Source organism: Callithrix jacchus, chromosome 4, assembly GCF_049354715.1.
Source record: "Callithrix jacchus isolate 240 chromosome 4, calJac240_pri, whole genome shotgun sequence".
Taxonomy (NCBI): Eukaryota; Metazoa; Chordata; class Mammalia; order Primates; family Cebidae; genus Callithrix; species Callithrix jacchus.
This window is the reverse complement of record NC_133505.1, coordinates 112,284,289-112,300,132: the sequence shown is the minus strand read 5'-3', so window position 1 is coordinate 112,300,132 and position 15,844 is coordinate 112,284,289. Positions and strand designations below refer to the sequence as shown.

Below are 15,844 nucleotides of genomic sequence, written 5' to 3'. Positions count from 1 at the left end.
CACCCAGGCAGGAATGCAGTGGTACAAACACAGCTTATTGCAGCCTCAACCACCTACGCTCAAGCGAACCCTAGGAATTAAAGAAATAATCCTACAGTTAAGTTGTAAATAGCACAATTGCATAATACAAGCGAATCTTGCACCTCAACCTCCTGAGTAGCTGGAACTGCAGGTGTGCACCAACATACCTGACTAATTATTTTTCTATTTTTCATAGAGATGGGGTCTTGTCATGTTGCCCAGGTTGGTCTCAAACTCCTGGGCTCAAGCGATCCTCCCACTTTGTTCTCCTATAGTTCTGGAATTATAGGCATGAGACATCATACCTGGCCAAACTTTTAGTTTTAGAATAGTTTTATATTCACTGAAAGCTTTCTTAGATAGTAAGAGAGTTCCCATATACCTCTTACCCAGCTCTTCCTTTTGCTAGGATCTAACATGACTGTAGTACATTTGTCACAATCAATGCACTGGTACTGATACATTATTATTAACTAAAGTCCATAGTTTATTCTGTTTCCTTAGTATCTCCACTAATTTCCTTTTTCTGTCCAGAATTCCATCTAGATACCACATTGTGTGTAGTTGTCACGTCTTCTTAATCTCCCTGTTCTGTGACAGTTTCTAGTTATGCTTCATGAAGTTTTGACAGATCTGAGTAGTACTCGTTCAGATATTTTGGAGAACGCCCCTCTATTTGAGTTTGATGCTTATTTCATGTCACACTGGGTATATGGGTTATTTAGGGGAAGACCACCCTGCTCACCACATCACATCGGCAGGACATGCTATCACATGGCAGCACTGGGGAGGTCCACCTTGACCACCTGGCTGAGGTACTGTCTGCCAGCTTTCCCCACTGTTTCCCTACTCCATTGTTCAGAAGGAAGCACTGCCTCCCCTCAAGAGGGTAGGGTGGGATGGGGAGAATAGCTGTATCTTTTTGAGGGTAGTACAGGATGTGTATCCCTCTTCTGAAATACTTAGGACTAGTACTAGAAATGCTTCAGATTTCAGATTTGCTTGGATTTTGGAATATTTGCACATACATGATGAGATACCTTGGGGCTGGGACCCAAGTCTAAACACAGAATTCATTTGTTTTATGTACACCTTATACACATAGCCTGACAGTAATATTTACAGTATTTTACATAATTTTGTGCATGAAACAAAGGTTTAACTGTGTTTAACGGCAACCTGTCACATGAGATCAGGTGTGGAATTTTCCATTTGTGATCTGTTGGTGCTCAGAAAGTTTCAGATTTGGCAGCATTTTGGATTGGGGTTTTTAGATTAGGGATGCTCAACCTGTATCTACACAAATGATTTGAAATTTTTCTGAAAAAGAAGATTTATCTCTTCCATTATTTAGAAAACCATTTGTTTATATCAATATGAACTCTATGTTTGGGGTTGCAGTCTGATTGTAGGTTGTTTATTTGTTGCTCAGATTGTTCTCGCTCTGGCCACTGGGGGCTTACAGCTTGGTCCCTGTGCCTTTCACATGGCCCCTTCCTTTTGTTTTCTGAACACTTCCTTACTTTCTAGCATTACTTGTATATTTCTTGTTCCAGCTTTAGAATTGGCCATTTCTCCAAGAGACTTATTCCTTTTCCTGGGGAGTCTTCTTTTTTTTTTAATGTTTACAGTAGCTTTATTCATGATATGCAGAAATTGCAAACTATCAAATACCCATAAACAGAAGAATGAATAAATTGTGGTATATTCATACAGTACAATACTACTAAGAAAGAAAAAGAAAAAACCTTTGACCTATACAGAAATGTAGATGAGTGTCAAACATTTTATTCTGAGCAAAAGAAGCCAGATATACAAGAGTACTTACTGTACATATGTGAAATTTCAAAACAGGGAAAATAAGGTACAGTGAATAAAAATAATACACTGTCCCTGTTGGGGTGGTGAGTAGGGGGATAGATCGCTTTACCAGTGGGAAGGGAACATGAAGAAACTTTCAGAAGTGATGGGAATGTTTCTTAGTTGGACTGGCAGTTGCGTAGTGTATACTGTAATTGCCAAACCCACTGAAATGTATTCTTAATATCTATGCATTTTATTTACTATAGATTGTACCTCAATTAAAGAATACAACCTCAATTTACAAAAATTTTTCTTATTGTAAATTTCATTATTTTTCTTTTTTATTGGATTTTAGGTTTTGGGGTACATGTGAAGAACATGCAAGATTGTTGCATAGGTAAACACGTGGCAGTGTGATTTGCTGCCTTCCTCCCCTTCACCTATATCTGGCATTTCTCCCCATGCTATCTCTCCCCAACTCCCCACCCACCGCTGTCCCTCCCCTATTACCCCCAACAGACCAGAGTGTGTAGTGCTCCCCTCCCCTGTGTCCATGTGTTCTCATTGTTCAACACCTGCCTATGAGTGAGAACATGCGGTGTTTCATTTTCTGTTCTTGTGTCAGTTTGCTGAGAATGATGGTCTCCAGGTTCATCCATGTCCCTATAAAGGACATGAACTCATTGTTTTTGATTGCTGCATAATATTCCATGGTGTATATATGCCACATTTTCCCTGTCCAGTCTATCATTGATGGGCATTTGGGTTGATTCCAGGTCTTTGCTATTGTAAACAGTGCTGCAATTAACATTCGTGTGCACGTGTCCTTATAGTAGAACGATTTATAATCCTTTGGATATATACCCAGTAATGGGATTGCTGGGTCAAATGGAATTTCTATTTCTAGGTCCTTGAGGAATCGCCACACTGTCTTCCACAATGGTTGAACTAATTTACACTCCCACCAGCAGTGTAAAAGTGTTCCTATTTCTCCACCTCCTCTCCAGGATCTGTTGTCTCCAGATTTTTTAATGATCACCATTCTAATTGGTGTGAGATGGTATCTCAATGTAGTTTGGATTTGCATTTCTCTAATGACCAGTGATGATGAGCATTTTTTCATATGTTTGTTGGCCTCATGTATGTCTTCTTTTGTAAAGTGTCTGTTCATGTCCTTTGCCCACTTTTGAATGGGCTTGTTTGTTTTTTTCTTGTAAATCTGTTTTAGTTCTTTGTAGATTCTGAGTATCAGCCCTTTGTTGGATGGGTAAACTGCAAAAATTTTTTCCCATTCTGTTGGTCGCTGATTCACTCTAATGACTGTTCCTTTTGCCGTGCAGAAGCTGTGGAGTTTGATTAGGTCCCATTTGTCTATTTTGGCTTTTGTTGCCAATGCTTTTGGTGTTTTGGTCATGAAGTCCTTGCCTACTCCTATGTCCTGAATGGTTTTGCCTAGATTTTCTTCTAGGGTTCTTATGGTATTAGGTCTTATGTTTAAGTCTTTAATCCATCTGGAGTTAATTTTAGTGTAAGGTGTCAGGAAGGGTTCCAGTTTCTGCTTTCTGCACATGGCTAGCCAGTTTTCCCAACACCATTTATTAAACAGGGAATTCTTTCCCCATTGCTTGTTTTTGTCAGGTTTGTCAAAGATTGTATGGTTGTAGATATGTTGTGTTGCCTCCGATGCCTCTGTTCTGTTCCATTGGTCTGTATCTCTGTTTTGATACCAGTACCATACTGTTTTGATTACTGTAGCCTTGTAGTATAGTTTGAAGTCTGGTAGTGTGATGCCTCCCACTGTGTTCTTTTTACTTAGAATTGACTTGGCTATGCAGGCTCTCTTTTGGTTCCATATGAAGTTTAAGGTGGGAGTCTTCTTTTTAAATCCAGGCCTTAGCATCACATACCCATTCACTAACTCAGTCAGTCAATGAATATTTATTTATATCCTACTCTCATGCTAATTATTGAACCCAAGCTGCATATACCATGGGGAACAAAGTAGATAAAGTTCTGCCTTCAAAAGCCAACCATGTGGTTTTTGAACCATGTGAGGTAGACAAAGCAAATCTCAACAATGAAATATTTTATTACAACTCTGCTACATTCCCTAAAGAGAGGGGACAAGGGGCTGAGAATAAAAATAACCCCAGTCAGGTGCCTGGTTTAGATCAGGTGGTTGGAGAAAACCCCTGTAGGTGGCTAACATTTAGGTAGAAAGCTGAAAGATGAGAAATAACCAGCCATTTAAAGAACAGAGGAAGGAGTGTCTTCAAAATGCATTCAGTGGGTCATGATTAGCTTTAAAAAAAAAAAAAAAGGAATAGAAAATACCAGAAGTATTATAAAACGCTTTTTCCTTTTATGTATAGGTATGTGTTGATTTATTTACTGGTTCATTATATAAGATGTATTTCTTAATGGGAACTATGTTCCCCCCTTCCCAAATTTGAAAGCTACTGTTTTAGGCAGAAATAAAAGCAGATTAAAAGCTCTGAAAAGAGAGAAAGAAAAAAACAACCTTGCACATGCTTAAGGATCTGAAAGGAGGCGCTTGTGAGGAATGAACATGGGATATGAGAAAAGGCCAAAGATGCAGGAGGCACACGGCTGCCCAGCCGGGCTGAGGAGGCTGGAGGGTGTTTCACTGAAGGTGTGATGGGAAACCATTCAACAAGGAAGTAGTGATGGTTCGAAAAGATCTTTTAGGCTACAATGTGGAAAATGGAAGAAGACAGGAAAAGAGGAAACGGGCATTCAGAAGGAAGGCACTTCCAAGCAAGAAGAGTCCCAAGAATGTGCAGCTCACATTCCATGGTGAGTCTGCTTCTCCCAGCCACTAGAAAAACGTCGGGGACACTGCAGGCCTTCAGGATACAAATTTACAGAGGGAATCAGTTACATGATTCCAGTAAACGTGGAGAGCAATGGATGAGTGATGACACATTTCAAAAATGGCCTCGCTGATAGATTGAGTATGGGAGAAATGGACAGGGAAAGAGGGACCTCCTTTACACATCTGGCCCCGCTGTACTCATTTATGTTTTCTTTCTTACATCGGACTATAGAGGCTAGTCACAGGGCTCTTTCAATACTTTAGACTGTGTTTCCACCTCGGTGCTTAGTCATATTGGCCCAGAAGTGGAAATAACAGAATTTTTCTAGAGAAACTGAGATTGAGTAGAATCACAAAAAACAGTTTTTATTACAGATTCTCAATCTCATGTGACTTTATAATCTCTGATGCCAAATCTCTGAACCTTTGGGAGAGTCAACCTACAGCAAATAGAGGTCTTCAGAGTAGTCCCAAAACTTCTGGGATTCAGCATTCTGATAAAGAGCTGGAGATGTAATAGTGTATGTGGTTCATGTGTTCCAAAGAACTTTCCCCCAAGTGGTTTTACATTCTATTAACTATATATTGTGTGAGGCTGGGTGCAGTGTTGTACACCTGTAATCCAACACTTTGGGAGCCCGAGGCAGACATTACTTGCCTGGAGTTTGAGACCAGCTTGGGCAACATGGTGAGACCCTATCTCTACTAAAAAATACAAAAATTAACTGGGTGTGGTGGTGCAGGCCTGTAGCCCCAGCCACTCAGGAGGCTGAGGCAGGAGGATCACTGGAGCCCGGGAGGTCGAGGCTGCAGTGAGCCTTGATCACGCTGTTGCATGCCAGCCTAGGCAGCAGAGGGAAACCCTGTCTCAAAAACAAACAAAAATATATTGTGGCCAAACCCTTTCTTGGCACCGCTTTCCTCGTCAGGCTGATGCCGGCATCTGTAGCTGGCTGCTCTCGCTCCTGTTTCCTCAGCAGACTGAAGCTGTCACTTGTCACTGGTGGAACCTGAAGGAGAACTGACCTAGACTGAGCTATACTGGAGGAGAAAATGGAAGAAGCCAGACCTCAGTAATAGAAAAACAAGGGTCCTGAAAGTCAGGTGGGCATCGGAGACGACTGTGCTCCAGAGATGCTGATGAATTTTGGAGAATTAGTCATTTTGGTCAAATGGGTTTTATGCTATTGATTGAGAAACCAGAGTGACAATCAGATGTTACTGGGAGTGGCACCAGCAAGTGTTCGTATTGGTTTAGAATTTCCACGTGACAGAAAATCAAACGCAAACCAGCTTAAGCCAACCAAGGGATTGCATTGGCTGACAGCCTGAAAGCTCCACAGCTTGATCTGGAATTTACACCTTCTTCACGATCCAAGTGCCAGGTCTATTTTGTTCATAAGGGCTGCCTCATCCCTGTGCTGGCTTCATGTTCAGGCTGGCACTTCTCTTGATGGCACAAGTGGCTGAAGGATTTTGGACTTTGTGTTCTCCAATACACCAGCCAAGAAAAGAGGGATTGTCCCCGCCATATGACAACAGAGGACTGAGGAAGGTTTTTCCTGGAAGCACGAGTGAACGTTTCCTCAAACCTCATGGGTCTGAATCAGCCCATGTGCCCAGCCCTGAGCCAATCACCTGGCCAGATGATGGGTACTCTGATTGACCTAAGCATAGGAGGACCTGCCCCTTGGAGCTGGCTATATCCGCCTGCTAGAGAAAGGGGAGGCAGTGTGCAGGAGGGGGTCCCCTCCAGGTAAAAGCTGGGTGCTGTGGCAGGAAAGGGGGCAGCAGATGTGTGGGGGGCAACCTATGAATGTTTACTACCTCAACGTCATTGTTATTATGATGCAGGCCAAATTTGAGGCCGTGTAGATCCAGATAAGAACACTTTTGTTTGGAACCCCAGCTCTGCCTACCTCTAGCTAAGTCACTTAGGTCCTAAATCTCAATTTCTTCATCTGAAAAAATGTGGATGATAATACCTCAGGGAAGGTCAAATTCATATATTAAAGGATACATCATATGCATCAAAATATATGAGGTTATATATTTGAAAAAAAATAAATATGAGGGACTTTTCTTAAAATGCCAAATACAGTCAGCAAGATTGAGCCCCGTTTCCACTTAGCAGGCAGCAGATGGAAAGAAGATGTCTCCAGCCACCCTGAGTGTTGGGCAAGTCAGGGCCCTTCCCATGTCTTCATGACAAGACGGAAGTTTCACTGGTTCAGAACCAACTTAAGCAGCAGGTGTTCAGGGTTAGGGTGTAGAAGTTTCAGCTTTGATTTTTCTATGAAATCATTCAGGTTATTAAAATATTGGCCCTATTCTCTTGCTTAAGAACTGGTTTCATTTCTAATGACACAGCACCATCATGCCATTCCTTGATTTAGTCACGAGAACCAAAACTAATGTGTGGCTAGTTTCATGTCATTTTTATAGCAGTTAGTACAGAGAACAACAGGCTCTTGTGAAAACAGATGTATTTGCTATCTATTTCTCTATCTGCTGCCTCCAAGATTCAGAACCCCATCTCTGAGATGGCTTGGTCCTCTGGTTTGGCCCTTGTGGGAGAGGCTCTTGTAAGGACAAGAGCCCAGCTATTATTCTCAGTGGGGAACCATTTTATAAGAAAGAAGTGTGCCATCCCCCAAACCTTGAAAGAATTGCAAGAGGGTGTCAGAAAGAGACCTTTCTTCTTTTGAGCGAGGATTCCTTTAGCGTTATTGTCTATTGTGGACATATAGAAGGGTTCTTTAGCTGATGAGCCTCTGTAAACTTCTTAAAGGCTTTGTGGTATTGCATGAGAATGTGAGCATCTATTTAGTATTTCTGGAAAAAAGCATTGCCTCAGTAATAATGCTAGCACTCTCATAATGACAACACAGTCAGCCTCTTCACAAAGGTTTTATCATCAGCAATGTCCCTTATGTAGGCAGGTTAGAGAATAGATGTTTACAGCTAAAGAAAGAGACATTAAATTTTTCATGACTTCAGAGAGAGTTGTAGAATTTAGTGTTAGAATCCTGGGCTAATTTCTGGGTAGTTGTTTGATCTCTCTCTGCTTGGATTTTTTTTCTCTAGAAAAGGCAAATAATAATGATAATAATAATAGACCAGGCATGGTGGCTTACAACTGTAATCCCAGCACTTGGGGAGGCCAAGGCAGGAGGATCACTTGAGTCCAGGAGTTCAAGACCATCCTGGATAGCATAGTGAGACCCCCATCTCTACAAAATATTAAAAAATTAGCTGGGTATGGTGGCATGCAACTTTAGTCTCAGCTTACTTGGGAGGCTGAAGTAGGAGGTTTGCTTGAGCCAGGGAGGTTGGGGTTGCAATGAGCTATGCTCGTTCCACTCTACTCCAATCTGGGCAGCAGAGTGAGGCTGTGTCTCAGAAGAAGAAGAATGATAATACCTCATGGGGTGGTAGGGAAGATTATATAAATGAATATATGTAAAGCGCTTAGAACATCAACTGCACACAGTTTGCACTCAATAAATGTTAGTTGTTGTAATCATCATCTTCACTATCAACCTTTATTTTCTTTTTAAAGACAGAGTGGATAGTGGGAATAGGAGGGACTGAGCAATCCTCTGACCTCAGTCTCCAGAATAGCTAGGACTACAGGCACATGCCACCATGCCTGGCTAATCTTTTACTTTTATTTTTAGAGATGGGGTCTCACCATGTTACCCAGGCTGGTCTTGAACTTCTGGCCTCAAGAGATTCTCCCACCTCAGCCTCCCAAAGTGTTGGGATTACAGGCATGAACCACAATGCCCAGCCCCCCCATTCATTTTTCTCAGTTGAAAGTTGAATGCCCTTGCCTCTTTGACACACATATACAACCACTCTCCTCTCCCACCTGGCCTCCTGCCAATCTGTTACTCACCTAATCTTTGCTCTCCAGTGGTCTTCCAACATCTGTCTCTGTCCAAATCAACAGCTCAGGAAAGCCTTGCTTCCATGCTAGCCAGTTGGCCTCCTCTAGGGCCATCTAACCAGTCTTTCCTATTTGCCTTTTAATATTAAATATGATTCCGATTTTTTTTAAAGGTGCTAAATACCATGACTAGGCAGATCCAACTCACCTAGAAAACTAGAATTGGCAGCTGTGCCTCTTGTTCTCTGCTTCGATTCAGGATCTGTGCTATGCTATTGTCAAGCCCAGGTATTGTACCTTCTTGGTCCATTTTTTAATTTTTCACCCAATTTGACCAACACTGTTTAACTCCTGCATTTTTTTTTTTTTTTTTTTTTGAGATGGAGGTTCATGCTTGTTGTCCGGGCTGGAATGCAATGGTGCAATCTCAGCTCACTGCAACCTCCGCCTCCCAGGTTAAGTGATTCTCCTACCTCAGCCTCCCAAGTAGCTGGTATTACAGATGGTCACCACCATGCCCGGCTAGTTTTTGTATTTTTTGTAGGAACAGGGTTTCACCGTGTTGGCTAGGCTGGTCTCAAACTCCTGACCTCAGGTGATCCACCTGCCTTGGCCTCCCAAAGTGCTGGGATTATAGATGTGAGCCACCACACCTGACCAATTCCTGCATTTTTACATATGACATATGATATGGTCAAGAAAGCCTTTCTTCATTTCATTTCTTTGGTCTTCATTTATTCATTCAATCAGTATTCTGTTACTGTATTCCTCTGAACAGTCTCAATAAAATTGCTGCTGTTTGGTGCTTCGTGTATGTGCATCTATTCCCTCTCCTGGGTTATGAGGCCCAAAGCAAGGGATCCTATTTTTAAATTTTATTTATTTATTTTTTATTTTTTGCATCACCCACAGGCCCACAGGCAGAGCCTGTTTGGGAATGAACTCATGAAGAGCTGTGACTGCACAGATGGGTCTCTCTGGTCTTTTCCCTCTGCTTCCATCCCCCTTTCTTTTCTTCTAAGAGTCTCACAGACCCTTTCTATCTGAATTTAATTAGGCCTCTAGCAAACAGAGACACAGATTTCACTGTCAGGTGCTGCTCCATGCTGTACTGGGGGCTCCAAAGGTGATGCCCCATAGGTGTGCTTGGCCCTGGCCTTCAATACCCTGTGTTGATGTACTCGGTGGCAGATTCCCTGACATCTCCTCAAATGATCGTGTCTTCTCTTCACATCTCATGGCCTGATTCCTTTCCTCTTACCCTTTCCTTAGCCTGATTCCTTTCCTCCTACCCAGTCTGATTCGTCTGCCTTTTCCTGACTCCCTCCCAGGCCGCCCCTTCCCCTGGCCTCTCTTCATACCTTGGCCGTTAGTCTTGCTTGATGCCTCTGCATGTCTCACTTTGGTTTCTGTTCCCCCTTATTCTTTTTCTTTCACTTTCCTCCACCCACCAGTCGTTTTTAACAGTGTCATCATGACTTACAGTGTGGGAACATGGTGCTCGCTGTCTCCCACATTACATAGCTGCCCCTGGATTTCATGTGACCAACATTCCTTCCCCGACCCCCTGGGGCAAGATAGAAGCTTCCTCACTGCCAGATCCCAGAGCCTAGGTCTCATCTCGAGTCCTGCTTCCTGCCCACCTCAGGAAGCAAGAGCAAGGCAGAAGATGGAGGCCAGGGCCACAGAGACCAACACAGACCTCGTGTCAGATTCTCTGGGACAGTGTGAGCTGGGTGTGACCCAACGCGCCACTCACAACAGCTTTACTCTGTGAAAGTGAGAAATGGGAGGGTCCTTGTAAAAGAATGGCAGAGGCTGTGGAGAAGAGGTGGGGTAGCACATATGACTACGGCCAAGGAGGTTTCTAGTGCTGACATGACTTGTCCTCCTCATCCACTCACTTGAAACACCAGAACTTGATGAATAACAGAGTCCCAGTCATAAGCAGAAAGAGCTCTTCCCTTTTTCTTCCGTCCGCCTCACACATGTCACTTGTGCAATCTGTTCTTATGAGAAGGTCTACAAAGTTGTCCAAGTGGAGGACGGCCTGGGGTGTCTTGGACACACATCCGTTCCTGGAGGGTCAGACATCAGCCAGGGCAGCTGGAACAACCTGGACCGTCAGAGTAGAAGGGGACGGGGGATGTCAAGGCTGCTGGGAATGCGGCTTTCTAGCACTCGGTTTCAGAGAGCAAGAAATGGAGTTCTGACTTAAAACATGCAAACTGGATTTGGTCAAACACTCCCTGTGAGGCAGCTGCCCTTTGAGGCTGTGGACCAGAGTGGAAGTAAAGCTCCTGTCTGACAAAAGATAGGTTTCCTTTACCCTTTCTGCTGACCATTCCGCTTCCTGAGGGTTTGCTGCATTGACCCTTGGGCAGCAGCCCTGGGGGTGCTTGCTGCAGCAGAGTGAAAGTGATTGCCAGCCTGAGCTCTGCAGGCTGACTTGGGCTCTGCAGGCACGTTCTTCCCCTTCCTTATTTTCTGCTGCTGTTTGTGAGTCAAGCTCAAGGGCCATGTTTAACAGGCTGGTCAAGGAAAGGAGTGAGCCAGGTCTCTTGACATCTTCTCAAGTCTCAGAAAGGAAGTGTAGACCTAATCCAGTGCCCTCTCCTTTCCTCTTCAAGTGCAGGTAGTTAAAGCCCACCTGATAGGGTTTGACTGTGTCCCCCAAAAAAACTTGTGTTGGAAACTTAATCCCCAATGCAACAGAGATGGGGGTGGGGCTTGATGAGAGATGATCAGGCCATGAGGGCAGAGTGAATGGATTAATACCATTATCGCAGGAGTAGGTTGGTTATAAAAGGGTGTTTGGCCCCCTTTTACTCTCTCTCTCTCTCGCTCTGTCACTCTTGCTCTCTTGCTATGGGATGATGCAGCCACCAGGTGCCAACTTCTCAGTCTTGGACTTCCCAGCCTCTAGAACTGTGAGCCAAGACATTTCTGTTGATTGCAAATCACCCAGTCTGCCATATTCTGCTATTATAGCGCAAAATGGACTAAGACACCGCCCCTGGGTGTATCCCACTCATGACACAGGCAGGAAAGCAAAGATAGCTAAACTCAGGATGGGCATTTGTATTCAGAGGTTTGTTTTGGGTTTTTTTTTTTTTTGGCATTTTCCCACATCGCCTAGCATATAGCACTGAGAATGCATTTTAAGATTTACAGACAGTTTTGACATTTAAATAAGGTATGACCAAGGTAAAGGGAAAAGATTGTGGGAATTTTGTTAAATAGGACCAAGGAATGCATTTTTTTTCAAACACTATTTTTAAAGGACTCTTTTTGTAGAAGCCTAGCTTTATTTGGTATCAGCCAAATGTACCAATCTCCTGTGTCTGATTTGAGAACAAAATGTGTGCTGTTACCTATATCAAGTATCTCAGATACCTTTTCCAACCAATTTTGAAAGTTCACAGAACTGGTCTTCCTGAGTCCTTTTGCCTTAGACTTGTAGATACACCAATGATCCATTGGTGTGCAAGAAGAAAATATCTTAACTTCTATTTCTATCTGTTTCAACCTAAAAAAGAAGGAAATTAAGCTTTACTATCATTACTAATAGTAATAAATATGATTAATGCTATATGTATTCACAAGTATACACATATAAATTTATCAATAAATATAAATATGATGGGGATGCAGGCCCAATTTAAAAAATTAGATTGTATGATAAAAAATGTTTGATGGAGGTGTGGTGGCTCATGCCTGTAATCCAGCACTTTGGGAGGTTGAGGCAGGAGGATCATTTAAGCCCAGGGGTTTGAGACCAGGCTGAGCAACATAGCAAGACCCCATCTCTGCAAAATAAAAAGTTAACTGGGCATGGTGGCACGTGCCTATAGTCCCAGCTACATAGGAGGCTGAAGCGGGAGGATCTCTTGAGCCCAGGAAATTGGGGCTGCAGTGAGCTGTGTTTGTGCCACTGTGTTCCAGCCTGGGCAACAGAGCAAGACCCTGTCTTAAAAAAAAAATGTTTGCTGGGACTTCTGCTGCTAGCCAATATGGAGCCCTGGAGACTAAATTTATCTTCCTGCCTGAAACAACACTCCCCACACACACACATATATACACACACCCACACACCAGACAAAATATGTGAAACACACACATACACACACACACCAGACAAAATATGTGAAACAGCAGTTTCCAAGACACTGGCCATCAGGCAATGAAGAGAAGTGATCTCTAGAATCAGGAAACAATGAAGGGACCCTACAACTGTCCCAGCTTACTCCACTGATTTCACACTGTTTAACAGTTATATATGTCTTTTTTTCTTAATTTAAATTTTTACTAGATTGTGAACTCCTTGAGGACAGTGACCACATCTCATTGACGGTGCCTCCCCAGGACCTAGCACAGAAGTTGCTGATTAAGCGTTTGTTGAATAGCTGAAGCTCTCCAGAGAAGCCTCAGAATGGTAAGATCATAGATGAGCAGATGTTGGAGCCCAAATGCACATTAGAGGTCATCTAGCCCAGTTTCTTCATTCTAATAATGAGGAAATTGAGGTCCCAAGCAGTGCTATGACTGGCCCAAAGTCTCACGGCCCCTTAGTGGTGGAGTTGGTGGGAGTATTCCTCCCTATAAAGCAACCCTGGAATTAAGCAAATTGGTAAATTGCTGCAGCTCACAAAGCAGGGGCCTCATAGAGTTCTAGAGGCTAAGGTGGTATGTTTAGGAACACAAAGATAGGTACCAAGAATCACTGTGGGCAAAGCCACCCAGAGGTGAAGATATACCCAGACTCTGCTCAGTTCTAGAAAAATTCTGAAAGGGCCTCCCAGGTTGAGTAGAGAGACTGCAGGAGTCGTTGGGCTCTGGATAAAGACAAGCCTGCCCACTTGGAAACTCCAGAAGACTCTCAGCCTGCTCCAGGCCATCCTGGAGTGATTACAGGGCTCCATGGCCCATCCTCAGCCCATCACCACCTCCCAGAATAGCCCTTCAGGCCCTGCCTCTCTCCTGGGAGTTGGGGGAAGGTGGACCCACAAAGAGCAGCCCCGCACTGCACTCTACCACACTGCCCAACTGTGTGGCCTGACTGTGTTCCGGGACCCCACATGGAGAAGATCCATTCAGTCCCTAGATGTTGCTGGTTCATTAGTGGAGCACCTTCAGGTCACAAGATGTGTCCTGGCATAGAAGGACCTTCCAGGTCAGGATGCAAGGAACTCCTGACCCTGTCTTCATGAGGTTGGAACAAAAGCCTGGGGTTGGTTGTGACTGCTCTCTGAGGTTTCATGCATTGTAAGGGAGCCTGGGCTACATCACTTCTCTGCCAGGGTTTGTCCTGGCTTCTGCTGGGATGTAGAAGCTGGCATCAAATCTCTTCCCTTTGAGCTTCTCCTCAGGTCAAACCACTGCTCACTTCTTAAAGTCCTTGAGAAAGCAGCCCACCTTTCTTTCTAAGCACCTTGTGGAGAGCTGGAAAGTTCTAGGACATGTCAACAGCTGCCCAATATTGTCTTGAGAGTTTTTAGACTTGATCCAGGCCCAGGCAGGAGATGAACTTACACCTGCCTACAGATTCCTGCAACCATCACCCAGAGTACATCTATGGGATCTTTGGGATGGGAGCAAATGCTTGGCTCTTGTTTCAAAGCTATAAAAGTAGCCTTACCATTTGGTAAGTTTTCAACAATGACACTAGGCTTTGTCTAACAAAATGATGATGGGGTGAGAGTGAATGATGAATTACATGTGACTTGGGGAAACTTCCTCAGCTGGAAGCCCCCAAAAAATTCCTCCAGGAAGGAATCTAGCAGGAGATTATGTAGCACAAAGGGGTCTCCTAAACACGAATTGCTATTTGATTTACACACAGTTTGGATGTGAATCTCCTGAGGCCCAGGGCTCAGCTTGGGAAGGGGTCTCTGAACAAGCCTGACCGAGGGCTGGGCCACAACAGGCTACTCTGCACCTGTGTTGTGTTCCTCCCTAGCAGCGAATGGTTAATTCAGGTTACAGGTGAAGTCACAGTGCAGAGCCCTGGAAAAGGAAGAGGCATATTCCTGGCAGCCAGTGACTGCAAAGTGTTTTCTATGCGCTAATTAGACTGAGCAGTGGTAGAGTTATTGTTAGTCTCCATTTTATAGATCAGGAAACAAAGGCAGTGAGAGGCCAAGTAAGGTGCCTGTAGTCACAGGGTGAGTCAGCAGCTAACTTCTTGCCCCCTGGGCTAGCACTTGGCTCCGCCTTGGGCTCTGTGGTCTCTTGGAAAATGTTTCCTGGTTTATCCATAGCCAAGAGTTCTTTGCAATGCATTCTTCTGGGGAATCTCACCCTCACTGTGGTCCAGCAGCCAAAGCCCCTGCCTTCCTCAGTCTCCCTCCACGCCACCTTGTGGACTTCCTGCAGGCCGCACAGCTCCTGCCAGCCTCCCGTAGACTCATATAATCAGGATCCTCCACTCACTCCAGCATGTCCACTGAGGTGGTCCCCTCTACTGAGGGCCTCAGCCATGCCAGCACCTTCCCCACACTGCCGATCAGTATCACAGCCCTGACTTGGGGCTCCCAGCTGAGTTTCCTTCCTTGCTGCTCTGCTACCCATGCCAATCTCTGGTTCCTTCAGTGTCACTCCCATCTACTCCCTGCAATTCTCATTCACTCCCTGAACCCCCTTCCTCATCATCATTTTTTCACTGGGAAAACCTACCCCTCCATATCGTCAAGTCACCTTCAGAAATTCCAGGACCCTCCCAACTTTCCAAGAACTCCTAAGCTTTTCCTTCACTTGGACATCTTTCTAGACTCATTTAAGAACACAGTGGCCTCCCCAGCTACCATTTGTCCAAAAGTAGATTTGTCCTCAGCTCACCAGTGCTTCACATTTATATTTAAAGCTATGTAGTGGGCAGGATTCTAAGATGGACCCAGAGTTTCCTGCATCCCCCTTTGTGTATACACCCTGGAAATTCCATGGATTTTATTCCCATGGTTAGGTGCTGTTTTATGATACGGGTGACCTTAAGAAAGAAAGATAATCCCAATGGGCCTGATTCCATGGTAATGAGGACTTTAGTCTCATTACCACAGAGAGCTGAATTATATCAACAGGAAAAAGCTCAAAGTGGATTATTTTCTCATCACCTCCAGATAAGAACTCAGTGAGGCCAACATCTAGATTTCAACCTTGTGATGCCCTAAGCAGAGGACCCAGCCCTACAGTCCCAGACTTGTCACTTAAAGAGCTATGAACTAATAAGAGGGTATTATATGAAGCCAGTAAGTTGCTGGTAATTTGCAATATAGCAGAAAATGAACATAGGTAAA

General features: G+C 44.0%; 1 protein-coding gene across 4 annotated transcripts in view; it reads left to right on the top strand.

Moving 5' to 3' along the window:
• The window catches only part of ATG5 (autophagy related 5), a 277,829-nt gene that overhangs the window by 165,599 nt on the left and 96,386 nt on the right, over positions 1–15,844 (top strand). For all 4 annotated transcript variants that reach the window (XM_078369889.1, XM_017971288.4, XM_078369890.1 and 1 more), the window contains exon 8: positions 12,865–12,987. In XM_078369889.1, coding sequence (XP_078226015.1) covers positions 12,865–12,962 — 98 coding nt within the window. In that variant the 3' untranslated portion in view covers positions 12,963–12,987. The remainder of the gene's footprint in view (positions 1–12,864; positions 12,988–15,844) is intronic.